At 42.8% G+C, this 17,289-nt stretch overlaps 1 protein-coding gene across 1 annotated transcript in view; it reads left to right on the top strand.

Moving 5' to 3' along the window:
- The window catches only part of LOC308135093 (solute carrier family 22 member 23-like), a gene marked incomplete at its 3' end in the record, with an annotated part of 39,872 nt that overhangs the window by 11,075 nt on the left and 11,508 nt on the right, over positions 1–17,289 (top strand). Inside the window, exons 2-4 of the mRNA XM_080502966.1 lie at positions 1,623–1,726; positions 1,824–1,978; positions 16,431–16,599. Coding sequence (XP_080359092.1) covers positions 1,623–1,726; positions 1,824–1,978; positions 16,431–16,599 — 428 coding nt within the window. The remainder of the gene's footprint in view (positions 1–1,622; positions 1,727–1,823; positions 1,979–16,430; positions 16,600–17,289) is intronic.

The following is a 17,289-nucleotide window of genomic DNA, read 5'->3' as shown; positions in this document are numbered from 1 at the left end:
CTCCAGCAGGAGTGTTACATCCTGGTCTTGCATGTTTTATATGTTTACCTGCTGCAACACACCTTGTGCAATGCGACTTCCTTATTGTGCTTCCTTAGGGCCTTGCAGGACAGGCTCTTTCAACCACCAGAGTTGACCATTGTAACCTTGGGTGACTTAACCTCCACCACACCCTGAACACTTGCATCAAAAGTTAAAGGAGCCTTTGTTCTGTTCTGAAACGACGACGTCCTTTTCTCCCAAGGATGAACTCTCTGGGTTTACACAACATCTCTGGGTTTTTGGTGAACTGGTGCCGCTTCAGTTTCAAACTTTCATTTGCCAAATTTAAACGCAAAAGATGAAATCAGCTGTATTTTATTTTTCCACTGCTTCACTGAAGCTGTGTTTTTCTCCCGCTGCTGGCTTTGTGAGTTTACTTTTGTGTATATTGCGGACACTTTTAAGAATTTTCCCTTAAAACGCCTTTAAATAAGACATACACTTAAACTTAGTTGTTTTGTGACAAAAATGAATTAAATGCTGACTCACTTATTTTTTTACAGCTAAAAATGTTATCTCCAGTCCTTCAGAGTCAGCTGTAGCGTCAAGACATTAATCGGCAGCAATAACTGAGATTCAGATCAGATGCTTCTGTCCGACCATGATGAAAAGGATTCGGTCAATTATTGGTGCTAACAGGGTTACTTCTCTTGGCCTGTTGCAGCCAGACGGATGAACGTGCAGCGTTCCTCTCTTTCCTGGAACCGTTCAGTGGAGCTGATTCTTATCGTTACTTATGATAACGAGGATCGTACTCACGGCTAAGTCAATGAAGAAGTCTGGTTTCCACACCGTGTGGCTCAAGTCTGATGCATTAATAGGCAAGAATGCTGCTTCATTTATTTAAAGAGGTCATATTATGCAAAACGTATTTCTTAATGGGTTTCCAACACTAATATGCAACCCCAGAAGTGAAGAAAGTGTGTCCTCTCTCTCCCTGGCTTGTTCCAGTTTTTAAAAAGTGTGTTGCTCCAATCAGCCAATCAGAAATCAAATCCTATATAATGTCATTGGGGGTTTAGCCAATTTCAATCAAGGTAGATACCCCCCCTTTGACTCCTCCCACAATCAGACAGCTCTGTTCTGGCACTTGGCACAACAAGAGGAAGTACTTCCTCCTCTTCCCAAGATGGGCATGTGTGGGCGGAGCCAGCCCAGCTCACACAGACGCAGCAGATTCTGAATGCAGCTCCTATGATCTGATATTCAAATGGAGGAAAATCAAGGAAAAGTTGTATTTGGGGCAATAAAATGTTTCTGGACCAACAAGATCAACGTGAAAGTGTTGACAAGCTGTATAATATGACCTGTTGAAAAAAATATCTCCACAAAACAAAAGTGGGAATGTTTCAATCACATGATGAAAAGTGCCATAGGTATCCAAACCGATCCGTTTTTAAATTGAAACATACTGTAATTTACCGACATTTTATTGATACCATCTGCTTTATGTCGCTCAGATGACCCTGATTTGGGGGAAACGACGACAGTTGGTTGTGATCTGGCCTCAAATTCATTCAGTCAAGAGCACCCAAAACAAAATCTAAATCGTAACGCCCTCTACGTCTTTGCCTCTGCAGTGGAGTCTGGTGTGCGACTCGGCGTGGAAAGTGCACATCGCCAAGTTTTCCCTCCTGGTGGGCTCCATCTTTGGATATCTGGTGTTTGGAATACTCGCTGACTGGTAAGTTCTTCCCACCACCGCACTCTTAAATAGAAACCAAGCAGAGTTTTCCTGAGTGTCCCGCCGTTTGTTTGTTTGTTTGTTCCCCCCCCCGCAGGTTCGGCCGACACCCCGTGCTCATCATATCGGTGCTGTTCATGCTGGTGTTCGGACTGACTGTAGCTTTTTCCGTCAACGTGCCCATGTTCAGCACACTGCGCTTCTTTGAGGGCTTCTGCCTGGCGGGCATCACCCTATCGCTCTACGTCCTCAGTGAGTAAACTTTTATTCATTTGTGCAAATCGTCCAGGTGCGTGTAGTTTGAATTCTGGACGGAGAAAGAGGCGGGGCTCACAAATTCAATCCAGCATGTCTATTGGCTGCAGCGTTGGGGAGCAATATGAGCCGTCATAGGTAACGCTAATAAGGTTGGTTGAGTGGGTTATTTCTCACACGGAAGGTTGCAGCTTCGATTTCCCATCTCCACGTGTTAAAGTGTCCTTGAGCAAAGCACGACACCCCACACTGCCCGTGTTGGATGGATCGAGAGCCTTGCATATGAAAGCCACATCCATTGATTGGGGCAGTGGTGGCCTAAAGGCGAGAAAAGCAGAAAGTTGATGTGAAAAAAAGAGTATTTACAGTACAAGATGATGTATTGCGTAACTTCTACAGCTACAAAATAATGGAGGTTGTTGTTCCCAACTGCTTCCATATACTTTTAATGTGTATTTCTTCACTTTGGGTCTGGGTCCTCCTTGCTTGGTGCCACAGATCACCTCAAAGTTGTTCTGCCCTGGAGATCTTAAAGTCATATTTTCCACTAACTGGGTTCTAGTGCACCTGGGAAAATAGATTTTAAGGCTCCTGCTTTTGTATGTCGGTGGGAGTGGGCATGCCCACCAGGATTTGGCTTTACTGTGATGTTTTGGCCAAGGGGTTCACAGCCATACTGAGGAAAAAAATGATTGAAGGTAACATATACATGCGTACGAGCTGGATGTTTGTAAACATCAGATCGAATTATTCTCGCTGGCTTCAAAAGAGTTTAGATTCAAGACAATTTAATTGAAATCTAAATGAACCGAAGGTATTGAAAGCTTTGTGTGCATGTATCGGTCATCTCTCTGCACTTTGGCTCCGTATTCATCCCCGTTTCATGTGTACATTGAATATTTGTGCTTCTGTTACTTTAAAATGAACTGGAAAAAAATGGTAATTTTTTGTTGTGTTTTGTTTCGCATTTGTCGGAGCGTCTCTATTTTGGATATTTGTATAAAATAGATTTGGGAGCAGGAGAGCTGGAGAAAATAGTGCAGGAAGCAGAACGTTCGCCCACGGGGTGCTTCAGGATGAAATATTAGCACCTGGCGGTCAGACTGGTTTGTTCAGCTTTGTGTGTATGAAGCAGGAGTGGCTGTGGTTGCAGGAACAGCTTCAAGTTCCTCTTTTCAATTCCAAATGTGTAAGTTTGTTTACACTAACTTGAAGAAATTTTTTTTTTTTTTTTAATTGCAAATTAATTTGTTTTATACAAATGTTCTCACATGACATTTAATCAACAAAAAATAAAATAATAAAAAGTAAATAGTTTTTTCTCACGGTTGAGAAGGAGTAAGAATATATTTAATCTTAAATAAAAATAATGTTAGGCAATTGTTCCTATTTTTGATTCAAATTAATAATTATATATATATATATATATATATATATATATATATATATATATATATATATATATATATATATAAACCAAAATAATATTAAACTGTTATATTGTATTGTATGCTATTCAGAATTCATTAGATTGGTAAATATATGAATAAAACAAAGAAATTTAAAACAAAACGTACAAATGTGTATTTCTTATTAGATTTTTCAAATACATTTTTTTTCTTCATTTTTAACCTTTTATTATGGTATTTTCCAACATCAAAAAGGCTTTCAACTTCAACTTGTATATATTTTCAATATATGGCTAGTTGCTCTTTATAAAGCATCTCTGCATCTTTATATGAACCAACAACTGTTAGAAATCTTATTTTACAACTAAAACTACAACTAATTTTAACTTCTTGAATCCTCATTTATTGCGATTCAGCCACTTTTTCACAATGTGTTTATTTGCACATGTTATACCTCTTCATATTTATTCAACCAAACCCACTTGCATTAGAGTCTCTTTCCAGAGAACCCACAGTTTATCAAATTAACAGAAAACAAGGCGCTGAATTTGGTGATCGAGTGTGAGTTTTCCACCCCCAGAGAGCCTGATCGATAATCTAAAGACCCTAATCCCGCTTCAAACCTCCTGCCTCCAGATTGGTGGCAGTTTTTAAAGAACCTTCTGGCCTCTCTGTCGGCTCTTTAAAAGCCTCTGCGGTGGCGGTAATTGAGCGGTGAGGAGAGAGGTTGTGGAACGAGCAGGCGGAGGAGGACCAAACGATGAAGGAAGAGGCCCTCCGTGTCCTTGTCACTCTAAATTTACTCCACACTGTACACCTTGAACGGCTTTACTGCTCGCCCACAATAGACGGACTGTGCAGTCGGGACAAAGGAGCCGGCGAGGGGGGCGGAGCCACATAGGGATGGTACGGCGTCGTATCGTATTTAAACAAACTTGCCATCTGCGGCCATTGTTTTCACCACTTTATGGCCGAGTGAATCCTCCGCCTGCTGCCCGGGGGGAAACCGGACGGGACGGCGTTGCTCAACAGTTTTGACGGAGTCGAACATTCCTGCGACGCAAACTCCAAACGACGTGTTCTTTTTTTTTAATTGGTTTACTTTTCTGCCATTTCCTCTTTTGTTTGGTCATCTTTTTCGCCTTCAAAGACAAAAGATTAGTTTACCGAGGAAACTGAATCACCTTGTTAAAATGTGTCGCATGCAGCACAAGAAGCATGTGTCATAGAGGGAAGAGGCTGTACTCTTCACCACGAAACCACGAGGGTATAACATGAGTACTGACGGGTGGAGATTCTCTTGATAGTGCTTTGGACTACACAAGGCAACAAGTTAATATTTTCTCCTCGAGCTGGATGTTCAGATCCTTATAGTCACTCATTTTTCTGCTGTATAAATAAGGAACTGGTTGAAGAACTGGCTCGCACGCTCACAACTCACGCCTACTGTGTTCACATGTGTATAGAGCTTAAACATAAGCAGCCATTGCAGTCAGCAGGTGTTGCACAGTGTTGGTTGTTGCATAGTCCATGTAAACATTGCAGAGTTCAGTCTGTCGATTTGCTTCTGGGTAGAAACTGCTGGCACGTCGTGTGTTTTGTGTTTGTTTTTTTTTTCAACTTTCATAGACTCTTTGACGGGAGATCAAACCATTTGCGTTCTGGGTGGTAACTAGTTTTCGAAATATTTTCAACTAGTATTGGCTTGTCGAAAACTCCAAATGATTCGGGAATGGTTCAGAGGAACGTGTAGGTTCCATGGCGCACACGTTCAGAGGTCTACTGGAGTCGGAAAGTGCACGGCCTTAATGTTATGAAATGGTGCTGGAGGATTTCCCCTGTCAAACTACAGTGCGCTGAGCATTGCCGTTTTTAAAACCGCACCGGGACTGTAGATTCTCTTTCAAATCGCAGAAAACACAGTTCCTTCCATCGGATGCTGATTATACTTCCATCTAATTCGGCAATCTAAAATAAACAGTCTGGTACAAATTGTTCCCCCTCTTTTTGCGGTTTTTAGCATAATTTCCTTTCTGCACTTTTATAGGAGGATGATTTCAATTGATTTCCTTATTAGAGCTCCTTCTTAGAGGAAAACGACGGAGCGTAAAGTGTCATCGACTCCTCTTGCACAGAACGTGCTTGATGCAGGTTTGAACTTTGCATAGTGTTGCCACACCGCCCACCTTTATGTCTAATCACGTGTGGCCTCTGTCACATGATATTTGCCCCCTGCAGCTCCTCGGTATTGACAAAACTCGGCAAGAGCGGCCCCCGGAGTGGGAACAGAGTCGTTCAATAACACATTACTGGGCACGGTCAATACTTTTATTCCAAGGCATTCTGCCGTTAGAATTTATCGCGTTGGCACGGCAGTGGGGGGGGGGGACATGCTAACGTCAGTCATGTGACATGCCAGGGAAAACCACATGACCTTGTGTGGTTGGTTCGCTTTGTTTGACTCGGATTACAAAGGGAAAGCCGGAGCCAAATCCCAGCTTCAGCTGTGTTTGCACTGGAGACATTACGCTAATCCCATTCTCCTTCCTCATCACTTCAGTGCAATCAAGTCTTGTTTCAATGCAAACCTGAGCCTCCGCTCGATTCTTCCCGATCTGAACCAAAAAGGGCCGCGTGCACTGTATCCACCCTTGTAAATCACAGATGCACCAAACACACCGTTCGTACCCCTCGTATGTGACTTCACTGGCTCCAGTCGGGGGGCATCTATCTCACTTTGGAGGCTATGCGAGAGCCCCCCCACCCCCACCCCCATGGGCAGCGGGGCAATTTGCACGCGGCTGCTCCTCGTTCCGGCAGGATCGGCCTGCAGAGATGGAGCCGGCTGATGTGATGTGACACCTACGCTGCGTCTGACTCGCAGAGGAGTGGAAGGAAAAGAGAAGTGACAGCCGCACGGTTTCAGACTCCGAGCATCTAGTTTAAGGAGACCGAGGTGGAACGTAAAGACAGAGGAATGTGCAGATTACACCGGGGAGAGAAAGTGAGATTCTTTTCATGTCTGAGGAGGTGAAACAGTGACGCCATCCACTGCAGTCAAACTCTTCCTGTTTATACTGAAACTATGTCACTTGTTGCCGAAAGGCTTGTGTACCTAATTACTTATTACACATTGAGGTAAACATGAGGTAATGATATGATTCATACAAATGCAAACGCTGACATCCAGATTATAGGGCGTCTTCCTCCCGCTAACTAATGTAACTTCTTCTGAGCTAAAGTTTTGCAACAAAAGATACAAGTAAGAGAAGCATAAGTGAGCGAGATAGTGTGAAGTAATTTAATGAGGGTTACTTTCCAATCCACTTGGTTACTTTTTTATTTTTAGTAACTCATAAAGTAATGCAACTCCTTTCTACAAAGCCGCTAGTAGATCTTATGTACTAACCTTCAGTAGTAACTCAGTGTAATCTTGCACGGCGCCGATAACTTTTCATTTACACTAACTGTCAAAAGTTAATCCACCGCTTTCAAGAAGTCGAGTCAAACTTTGAGGAATGTGCAACGTCTGGGGAAAAATGTCATTCACTGTAATGTATGACCAAGTATCTTTCAATGAAGTACTATTTTTCCACTAAGTGGCACAACATCGGTAACTTCCTGTACTTTTCTGGAAGAAGTACTACTCCGACGGTAACTCGCATGAGGCTAGTTAGCATTTAGCTGCGTGGTGTGTAAGCGGAGCCGCTGATCTATACGTCGGCCCTGAGCTGCAGGCTAGCCTAGCCGCCGGCTACAGGGTCATCTGATGCTGCGCGGCTATTTATACCACAGAGCTCCATCAGCGTGAGCTCGCCTTTCCAGCATCGCAGCACACGGCTCCTAGTGCCTGAAGCTCAGCATCACGGCGCTGCTCACTAATGCAGTTAATTACAGTAAACACACACACTGAACGTTGGGTGTGTGCGTGTGGATTGTGGATTGACGGCTTCAGAAAGTCCAGAACCCGACGACACGTCGAAGTTGCTCCACACATGCTCAGTTTATTTCACTGATTTTAAAAGCCAGCAAACGTCTCCTGACACGTCTCGAGTGGAGCGATTGCTCATTTTGTCTGTCTGACTGGGAAGTGGCATGCCTGTGTGTGTGTGTGTGTGTGTGTGTGTGTGTGTGTGTGTGTGTGTGTGTGTGTGTGTGTGTGTGTGTGTGTGTGTGTGTGTGTGTGTGTGTGTGTGTGTGTGTGTGTGTGTGTGTGTGTGTGTGTGTGTGTGTGTGTGAATATGACACACACATCACATGACCGCTTCATAGTCGTGCATTGTAAAGAGCTCGATGACGTGTCTGTCTGTCTGTAACCCCTGACATGAATTTTTCAGGACGACACAAAAGTTGGTTTCACCGCCGGCCGCGCTGATGCTTCATGCAAATACCTCGCTGACCATTCTCCTCCTGTATTAGAGAGAGAGAGAGACTATACGCTGTGTGATCTCTGGAGAGGTATGCAATCATGTTTCCACCTTAAATATGAGAAAAGGTACTTGGGGTGTACATGGTTGTAGCTGTCTGGGAACATTAATGTTTAATGTTCATAATGTCATTTATTTCGAATTATTTTGAGTTTTAAATGATTTAGAGACATAAGGGCTGCTTTCTATCAGGGAAATATGAAATAAAATGATGAGACTATGAGAAAATTATTTTAAATATTTAAAGAATTATTTGGCAACATTTTCCAGATTTTTTTTTTCCCCAAATGTTTTTTTTTTATTCTTTTTTTTTCATATGTAGATCAGGTAGATTTGAAGCAGTCAAAAGTAAAAAGCGTCGAGGTGCAAAAAGAAAAAAGAAAATCTTGAATCAATCTATTAAAGAACTTTATTCCCATCTAAAGATTCCAGGTGTTTGAGGACAGACTTAAGATCTGTGGCTTTCCTAAGGTTCAATAAGCCCAAGTTATACCTTAAAGCATCAAGGTCTAGCTCCAACAGTCTTTACTTTAAAGAATGCGAGTTATAGTTCAAGAAAAAATAAAGAGTCGTGGTGAGTTTTGAAAAAAACTGAATCAGAATGAATCTGTCTTTATCTATTAAAGAAGAATCCATTCCTGTTTAAAGATTCCAGGTGGTTGGAAGGAGGGAAATAAAGTTCAAAGTCTATTCTGAGGAGTCCAGTTGAGTTTTTAGGTTGAAATGTAATGTTTTTGTCGAGTATCTTGGCTGAATATTGCGATAACGATACGATTTGTGCTAAATACAACACACAGATGATGTTAGTGTCTTTGTGCTTTCGGATTCTTCTATAAACAAGGGATATATGTTGTTGCGCTATCGACGCCTCCTAACGGTGAAGTACCGCTTCCCACGGCGGTGCTCAGCTATGCTTTCTCGGGCCTTCACTGTCCCCGACTGTTGGCTGTAATGAGGTGCGCTCTCTCGGCGGTGCCCTCAGCTTACCACAGGCATTAATCTCTTTGCACACGGACGAGGCTCAAGGGGCCACGAGCACAGAAAAAAAAAATCGGAGCTGTGTGTGTGTGTGTGTGTGTGTGTGTGTGTGTAAATGGCTTCCTTTGTGTCGGCGGTGGATTCTTGTTTGTTGGTGCAGCCAGACAGACAGCATTCTTTGTTGGCTCCTCTCCGTACCTGTCTCGCTCTTGGTGCTCGGACAGTTTTTATGTGCACGCCGCTGACTGATGGCGCTCAATCTAAACTCATCGGAATTGTGTATGTGTGTGTGTGTGCCAAGTCTGGACTTTGAAGGCAGATTTTTATTTTCCACCATATGGTGAAAGACGCAGGCGAAGCAGCCCGGGTCTGAGTCACTGCAGTGATTTTATCAGGAAAGCCACAAAATAGCTCTTTTGTGATTCTGTGACAATGTTAGTTAATGACAAGCGACCACACTATAGAGCATCTTCCTTCCCACTGACATCTAGATTATAGAGCATCTTCCTCCTACTAACATCTAGATTATATGAGCATCTTCTCCTACTAACACCTAGATTAAGGAGCATCTTCCTCCTACTAACATCTAGATTATAGAGCAGCTTCCTCCTACTAACACCTAGATTAAGGAGCATCTTCCTCCTACTAACATTTAGATTATAGAGCAGCTTCCTCCTACTAACATCTAGATTATAGAGCAGCTTCCTCCTACTAACATCTAGATTAAGGAGCATCTTCCTCCTACTAACATCTAGATTATAGAGCAGCTTCCTCCTACTAACACCTAGATTAAGGAGCATCTTCCTCCTACTAACATCTAGATTAAGGAGCATCTTCCTTCTACTAACATCAAGATTATAGAGCATCTCCCCCCACTAATGTCTAGATCATAGGCATCTTCCTCCCACTAATATCTAGATTAGAGCATATTCCTCCTATTAACATCCATATTATAGAGCGTCTTCCTCCTACTATCTTCTTCCTACTAATTATCTAGATTATAGAGCATCTTCCTCCCACTAACATCTAGATTATAGAGCGTCTTCCTCCAATGAACATCGAGATTATAGAACATCTTCTTCATTGACTGATCAGAATCAGAAGTACTTTATTGAACTTTTTCTGAGTTTACTGAGTGAATCATTAGTCATTCGACTGACGCACACAGAACTGACAGCTCAGCTGATGATGATGATGCTAAAACTACAATGACACAGCTATTTGCACCTTATTAACCAGGAAACACTAAAGGGAGGACATTACCAAATATCGACTAACTTCCATATTAATAAATAAAGTAACTTTGTGGGACTTTTCACTAACTTGCACAACTCTATTGGCGGCTTGAATTGATGATCGAGATGGTGAAACTTGTACAGAATCTGAGTGGGACGTTGACTGTGTGCAAATGCTTTTCATCTGGAACAATTTGAACCACGGTCATTCTTCCCCCACAATCCGCTCAACTGTCTCCTTATAAATGGGTTAAGGTGCAGCAGTCTCTCTCTCTCTCTCTCTCCCCCCCCCCCCCCCCCCCCCCCCCCCCCCCCCGGGTTAAAGTTCCTTTTTTTGTGCATAGCGTGTACTTTTGTTTGCTCAGCAAGCAACATAGAGCTGCACATGTTAGAAGAAAAAGAAAAAAAAAAAAAAACAATATCGCAGCACTATACATGTTTCACACAGAGGCTCCTTTTTTTTTGGGGGGGGGGGGGGGGTTGTCTGTTTAAAAAGCAGTGTTTTTTTCGATTTGTGGTCACGCCGGTGGTTTAACCCTTGTTTGTCCACCATGCCACATGGCATAATCTCATATTATCTCGTGCCGTAAATTCCCCGAGTGAAGTCCAGGTCGACTGCCGAATCAGCAGCCTTTTGCTTTTCCAAAGCCAACTCAGGATTTTTATCTTACAACCGTAAGCCGACCGTCAGTCACTCGATTCCTCTCACGGTATCTTCCAGAGACAGCTTGTTTTTCTGCTGATTATTCAAAAGTGCGCCGGGGGGGGGGGGGGGGGGGGGGGGGGGTAGTGTGGTCGAGACACACGAGAACTCTCAGTAACGCCAACATTAGCAGAAGAAAAGGCTCTCCTGGTGTCGAGGATTTCCTCACACGGATCAAACGGGAACGCCGGGCTTGTTGGTGTTCAGCGCAGCTCTAGATAAGAGACTAATCAATGAGTATGACCTTGATCTTTGCCAATAGCCCTTCTTCAGTCTGTGTGCTGACACAGTTATTTTCGAAATCTGAAAAGGAAGTTGTGGGGAAAATTCTCCCTTCAAGTAATCGTAAATAAGCTGCAGTTTGCTCTCCGCCATCGCTGAAAGAAATTCTAAATGAGCAGAGAGATTATTCCACGGTGTCTTTAATTGACCCGGCGAAAGGCCGTTGACCTCGTCAGCGCAAAGTGTCTCCGCGCTCCGTCAGCGTATCGACTTCCTGCCACGACTTCTCCGATTTATTTCGAGGAGGGTATCGTCAGAAAAAAAGTGCCTTCCTCTGGACCGAGGGGCTACGCACCCAATGCCCCGACCTGGTTCACTTTTTCTCTTCCATGTCGTCAGTGTGTTGTTTTTCTTTCAGAGAACTTCCACGTTTAATATACGGCAATGTTTTGAAAACAATGTAGTTTTCACGTTGGGCCACTAGTGGATGCTCTCGATTGTTTTGCAATGAAGCCCACACACATTTGTGCAGAGAACAATATGCAATAAACATGAACAAAAATGTGTTGTTTTTCATGACTCTGAATATTGTTGTGTAAAGGGAAGAAGAACAGCCAAAGTTGCCCGAACCTTCATCCCTTTGCGGCTCATTGGTGAGATGTTGTCGTCCAACACTTCTCGGTTTGTAAAGAACCTTGTTGATCCACCTGAATTCCATCATTCAGCCAAACGATGTGGAGATTTTGCACAGATTCTGGAAAGATCTCCAGTTCACTGTGGAACCATCCAAAGAGGATTTATTTTTAAGAAATAGTCTTATTTATGGATTATTATAGAATTATCTGCAGTGATTACATGTGCTTGTTTATTACTTTTTTAGGCTTTTGCATAGTTATGCATTGAGTTATGCTCTCATATTTTCTCTTACATTTGTCCCTTGTGTATTTGTGGCAATACAAATGCTACTTCGTGGACATAACTTCTTACATCATTGGTAAAATTGAATTTTCCCTTGAATAAATGATGGTGAATCACCTGTAAGTTGATTTTTCTGTTTTTGTTTATATCAGTGGTTTTCAACCTTTTTTTTTTTCTTACTTGGGAGTTTCCCCACTTTGGCTCCAGATCCTCTCACGTATCACTTTATGGCTTTATTTATTTATGTGCAAATCTAATTTTGAAAACCTTGAAGCAGACAAAGTCATGGCGGCCCGTCACGCAAACGACTTCTGTCAGTGAGGGCATTCTGGAAGCTTTCATGTTTGTTCTTTCAGCAGAGCTTCAGAGACGCTGCACATTTCCCAGAAGATCAGAATTCGGCTCAGAGTGACACACTTTCTGATCGCTTGCATGTTTGTTAGTGTCGTCTGCTGCAAACAATCAGTATCGTTCATGTAAACAATGATTCAATCTGCTTCTGTTGTGCATCTCGTTAGCTTGTAGTCCTACCTCCCTGGCTTTAATTGCATGTTTACGATGGTGAAACCACCTTTTAATAGGCAGATACTAAACCTGTCTTAATTGCAGAGTGAATCGGAGAAGATGGAAGTGATTGGAGGATTCTAATACGGTTTTGTAACTGTATTTCATTTTAATTCCACTATTGCGAGTCAAATTAAGGAAAATGGTTGTTCGAGTGCTTAGACTTCGCAATCAGCCGTTTTTATTTTCTTCATGTGAAATGGTGCATTTTTCACCGAAACTCAATGTTTTCTTAATATCGGACTGGTTTTTCATATGTTTTAAATATATGCGTTATAATGATCCTCTTCTTTGCAAGAAGAATCGTCTTCTATGTAAAAAAACAGCTTCAGGCCCAGAATAGTCAAAAGTTCAAAAAGGAATCTCCTCTATTTATGGTATTTTTATCTTCAAATCTTGTTGCAATTACCACAAATGAGTTTAATTTGTTTTTTTGTTTTTTTCCATCTCTAAAACTGTAAAATAACCAAAAATCATCAGGCTGCGTGTGTTACTCATGCACCCTCAGTGCGCTAATGCTAATTCCTGAGCTAATGGCTGCTACACACTGGTTTTTGACTGTCATTTTATTTTTGCTGAATGCAGAGAAGAAGAAACTGAACGCTTCCAGCTTTTAACCTGCGATATCATCATGCTTCAGATCCCTCTTACTACAACCCCCCCCCCCCCCCCCCCCCCCCCCCCCCAAAAAAAAAAAAAAAACCCAAAATCGTTATCCTGAAATAAAAATCAATGTCAGGGAACCTTATCTTATCATAACTATTCTACTTAACGGATCAAGTGGCCGGGATCAGGTGGAGAGATGGGATGTATGGTTCTCTGGTGACCGGTATAAAGTGGAGGCATTAGCCTGTGGTTGCAGGGAGTGGCGGCACTGAGTGCCTTTAGTGGTCGGGAAACCTTTCTCTGCTGCACTGGGTAACCTGAAAGACGTCTGGTGAGCTCCTGCAGCCTTTGCACCAGACAGCGTGGCTCACACCCACATATTGCCAAAGTCAGCAAACTTGCCAAAGCTCCTTTGGGGATTATCATTATTATTAATTGCCCGTTGTCCTGATCATGTCACATCCCAATGCTATCCCTTTTGTTTTCTTTATTTTCATTAAATTGTATGTTTCTAGAGAGCTCTGGGTGTGGGCGACTTTCCCAATCCGCTGATGTCGGAGTAGATGTTGGTAGATTTATGTCACTGGGTCCGAGGCTGCAGCAGAGCATTGTGGGAATGCTGACTCGTGGGTTGTGGAGGATTAGGGTCAGCAGGAGTAAGGCGCTCAGGGCTCTTTTCATGCACTGAAGTCCTTCACACACGTGGACATTACTAATGTGTTGCTAGATCTCGTCGTCGGTGTTGTGCAAGTTACCGAAAATACGAACTTTTGTAGTGTTGCATAAGTAGGTTGTAAGGAGCTCAGTAGTTCAGTAACTGTGGCCCGTTTTCAAGTGAAAGTGCAAAACTGGCTTTCGCTTCGGGGGGGTCCGTTTAACATGATTGGTTGGAGCCACTGAAAATGCAACTTTTTGAAAAACACCCGGCTACATCTCTTTGCAGACGGTGGAAACGCCGCTACTGCACGATGGACAACAACAATGGCGGCCTCCAGAGCGTCATGAGTCCCACTTCATATTCTCTTTGGTAGTTTTATAGTCGAGTGTGTACTCACCATTGTTAATGTTTAAACGGCACTCACTAGTGGCCCAACGTGAAAATGACATCATTTTCAGTGTTCCTGGGATTTCCGTGTAAAACAACGTCATTCAAACATTGCCTTGTAAATGCGATCGGAATCAATTACATCTCCCAGAAGTATTTGTTTTTACAACAATATGTCACAGTTGATACATTAATTTTGGCTGAAGCCAAGGCTAACAGTCAACACAACAGGGACAGCAGCTCTACAACGTAGAGCAACGAGAAAACTCACACGATAAAACACCTGTAACCGAGTTCAGGAATAGTCATTTATAAGCGTTACGTCTTAATGTCTCCGGGCACTTTGCTCCGGCGGGCCGCAGCGTGTTCTCCCTCCGTCACAATGCAGCGGCCTGTGTTCGGAGCACATGATTCCAGATACATAACCGGAGAATTCAAATCTCATGCGGTCCGTGAGCAGTGAGCCGGCGGCGCACGTTGGGGGGAGAGAACGGGAGTCTGGAGGTTAGTTGGTTCAAACCCAGCAGGTCTTGCACCCATCGCCCTGCTCGGCACTCATTGGCTTTGTCATTCCAGCTGCGATAGTGTCTGTGAACAGAGAGCATTATTCATGTCCTCAGAGGGGGGCAAGTCCTAATTGAAATTCCAGTCTTTTCCGCTGGAATGGAGAAGGGGGCCTGCCGACACCCACTGTATTATCCCGGCCCTGTCACCTTGAATGGCCCATGTGGGGGGTGGGGGGGGGGGGGGGGGGTTGCTCACATTCCTGGGTGGCAAACTTTGGAGGGAAAAAAAAATCTGCGATTTGTGAACAGAGCGGCGCGTTACAGTAGCGTCGGGGATTTGAAGCGCTACTTTCGTTCCTGCGGTAACTAAAGGGCCAGTGCCGTCTGTGGTCGCCGGCCGCCATTGTGGTGTGCATGCTAATGACTGAGTGAATGAATCGCTGCCATTATGATGAAGAAGAAACGGAACACAAGGAGGCCCTTTCTAGTCGGTTCACCCTCACAGTGGCCTACTGGCTTTGTCCCTGTCCCGTCTCCGAACAACAGTCCCACAGAAGGTGGTTGTGTTTGTTTTGTTGTTTTTTTTGTCTTTTGATCAGTTAATCATTTTGTCAGTTAATCAGAAAGCATCAGGATGAAGAGAAAAAAAGTAATTGTTAAAAAAAAAAAAGCAGGAAATTCTGAAATTGTAAATCCCTAATATCAAGTGATTGAAGACTAATCAGTATTTTGAAAGACAAAAAATCGAGTTGGGTACTAAATTTTGACTCGTCACACCAATATTGAGTAAAATATATGAATATTCTAAATATATGTACCTTATAAAATCTTTTTTCAATATTTCACAGAAATTGTTGTCATTTGCATTTATGCAAAACAAACAAAAAAAAACGTGTTAAAAATGGAAATGCAATTTGCTGTGACTAAATATATGCACATTTTTTCTCCCATTATTTTAAGTAAAAAGAAAAAAAAATCTAAATGAATGCCAGGGTACCAGCTTCAAATGAGGTGATATGAGTGTTTTGGTTATCCCAGCCCTGACGTATTTAGACTTCTTCACTTTTATTCACTGTGGTAGCAGCTGTCTCTTAGTCAAACTGAAAATACGGCTGTAGTCGTCTGGTTACGAAGTTGCATGTCATCGGAGAGGCGTAACGCTCTCTGGGATGCTTGCCGGGACCCGTCCGCCCGGCCTCGTCACAAATGTTCGCTGCTCTGTCTGGTGATTCATCAAACTTTTTTGCTTTGTTATTGTCGGTATGGTGAAGAATCCCAGTTACATATACATGACTGTCAAAGAGCTGCAACCAAGCAGTTAATTACATAAATGGGAAAAGATGGAAAAAAAACAAAACTTCACACAAAGACCATTTCAAAGCTAAATCTTATATTGGTTTAATGTGGGCTTTTCTTCTTTCTTTCTTTTTTTTAGTCTGTATAATAAATGCTGGATTAGCTGTGTATGCATGGCAACGGCTGCTGTTTATTTTCTATTGCTTATCTTGTAAAAGCTGCACCTTTCAATTGTGCAAAATGGTGCAACACGATGAGTCAGTGGTTAGTGGCGTCGCTGCACAGTGAGAAAGTCGCTGGTTCCAACCTGCTAACTAGTTTTGTCGTCGATGCCAGCTAATCTGAGATGGAGTCAACATTTTAAGGGTCCGAGACAAAGTAAAGACTAAGACCTTGAAAAATTGTCTTTTAGACTAAGACCCTGAAAATGTACTTTAATATTTAACCAATCAACAAATAAATTCGTCATTCAATCAAATGTAATAATAATAATGTTTCTATGATTACATGGTACAGTATTTCTTCCTCCTCCTTCGCCAGGGATTGAGGTGTGCCTGCCAGGATGGAGGTTTTCCATGACCATGGTGGCCAATTTCGTGGTTCTGGGCGGGCAGCTGCTGATGCCTGGCGTCGCGTACCTCTGCCGCGACTGGCAGGTCCTCCAAGCTGTCATCATCTGTCCCCTGCTGCTCATGCTGTCCTACATTTGGTAAGGAAAACCTGCCCGACGTCGTTCCTCAAAATGTCTTTTCAGTACTTCAGGAGATGGAAATATGTGGGGCAGTCTGCAGTGGGATTAAACATTATTGTACAGATTTCCACATTTCAGAGGACAGAAAAAAAAAGGGAAATGTTATTTCTGAAGGCTCTTTCAAGCAGTGACTGCTGTCCCTGATCAAATTCCTCTCGTTTACCTGCTTTGCTGTGACTGCAGTCGTTTTTGCGTACGCCCAGTCACCAAGCGTGTGTGTGTGTGTTTTCAGCATTTATTCCACCGTGAGGCCCACAGTACTGCTGATATGTACAAAGCCAGAGGGGGCAAATCCAACTGTATAGATCTTTATAGTGCATCAAAAGACCTTGATTTTTCCTTCAATGTGAATCAGAAGAACAAAGGAAGGAATCCCTTTGAGAAACGTACTAAAATGTGATCAAACATCCATGTCGGTAATGTTATTTGTGATGCTAAAATACACTCAACAACATTTTGATATCACTGTTCAAAATCTCCACCTAATGTTTTTGAATATTACGCCCTGAAAATGGAACAACCCCACTTTGTTTTCACACCATTTAAACCAATCTCATCACATGAATTTGATATTGCTCCTTTGAGTGACTCAAAACACCATCTTGTGGTATAAACCGGTACTGCAGCACTAAACGGGTGCAGATTTAA

Source organism: Blennius ocellaris, assembly GCF_963422515.1.
Source record: "Blennius ocellaris genome assembly, chromosome: 10".
NCBI classification, from domain to species: domain Eukaryota; kingdom Metazoa; phylum Chordata; class Actinopteri; order Blenniiformes; family Blenniidae; genus Blennius; species Blennius ocellaris.
The sequence above is the reverse complement of the archived record's forward strand: the minus strand, read 5'-3'. Positions and strand labels throughout refer to the sequence as shown.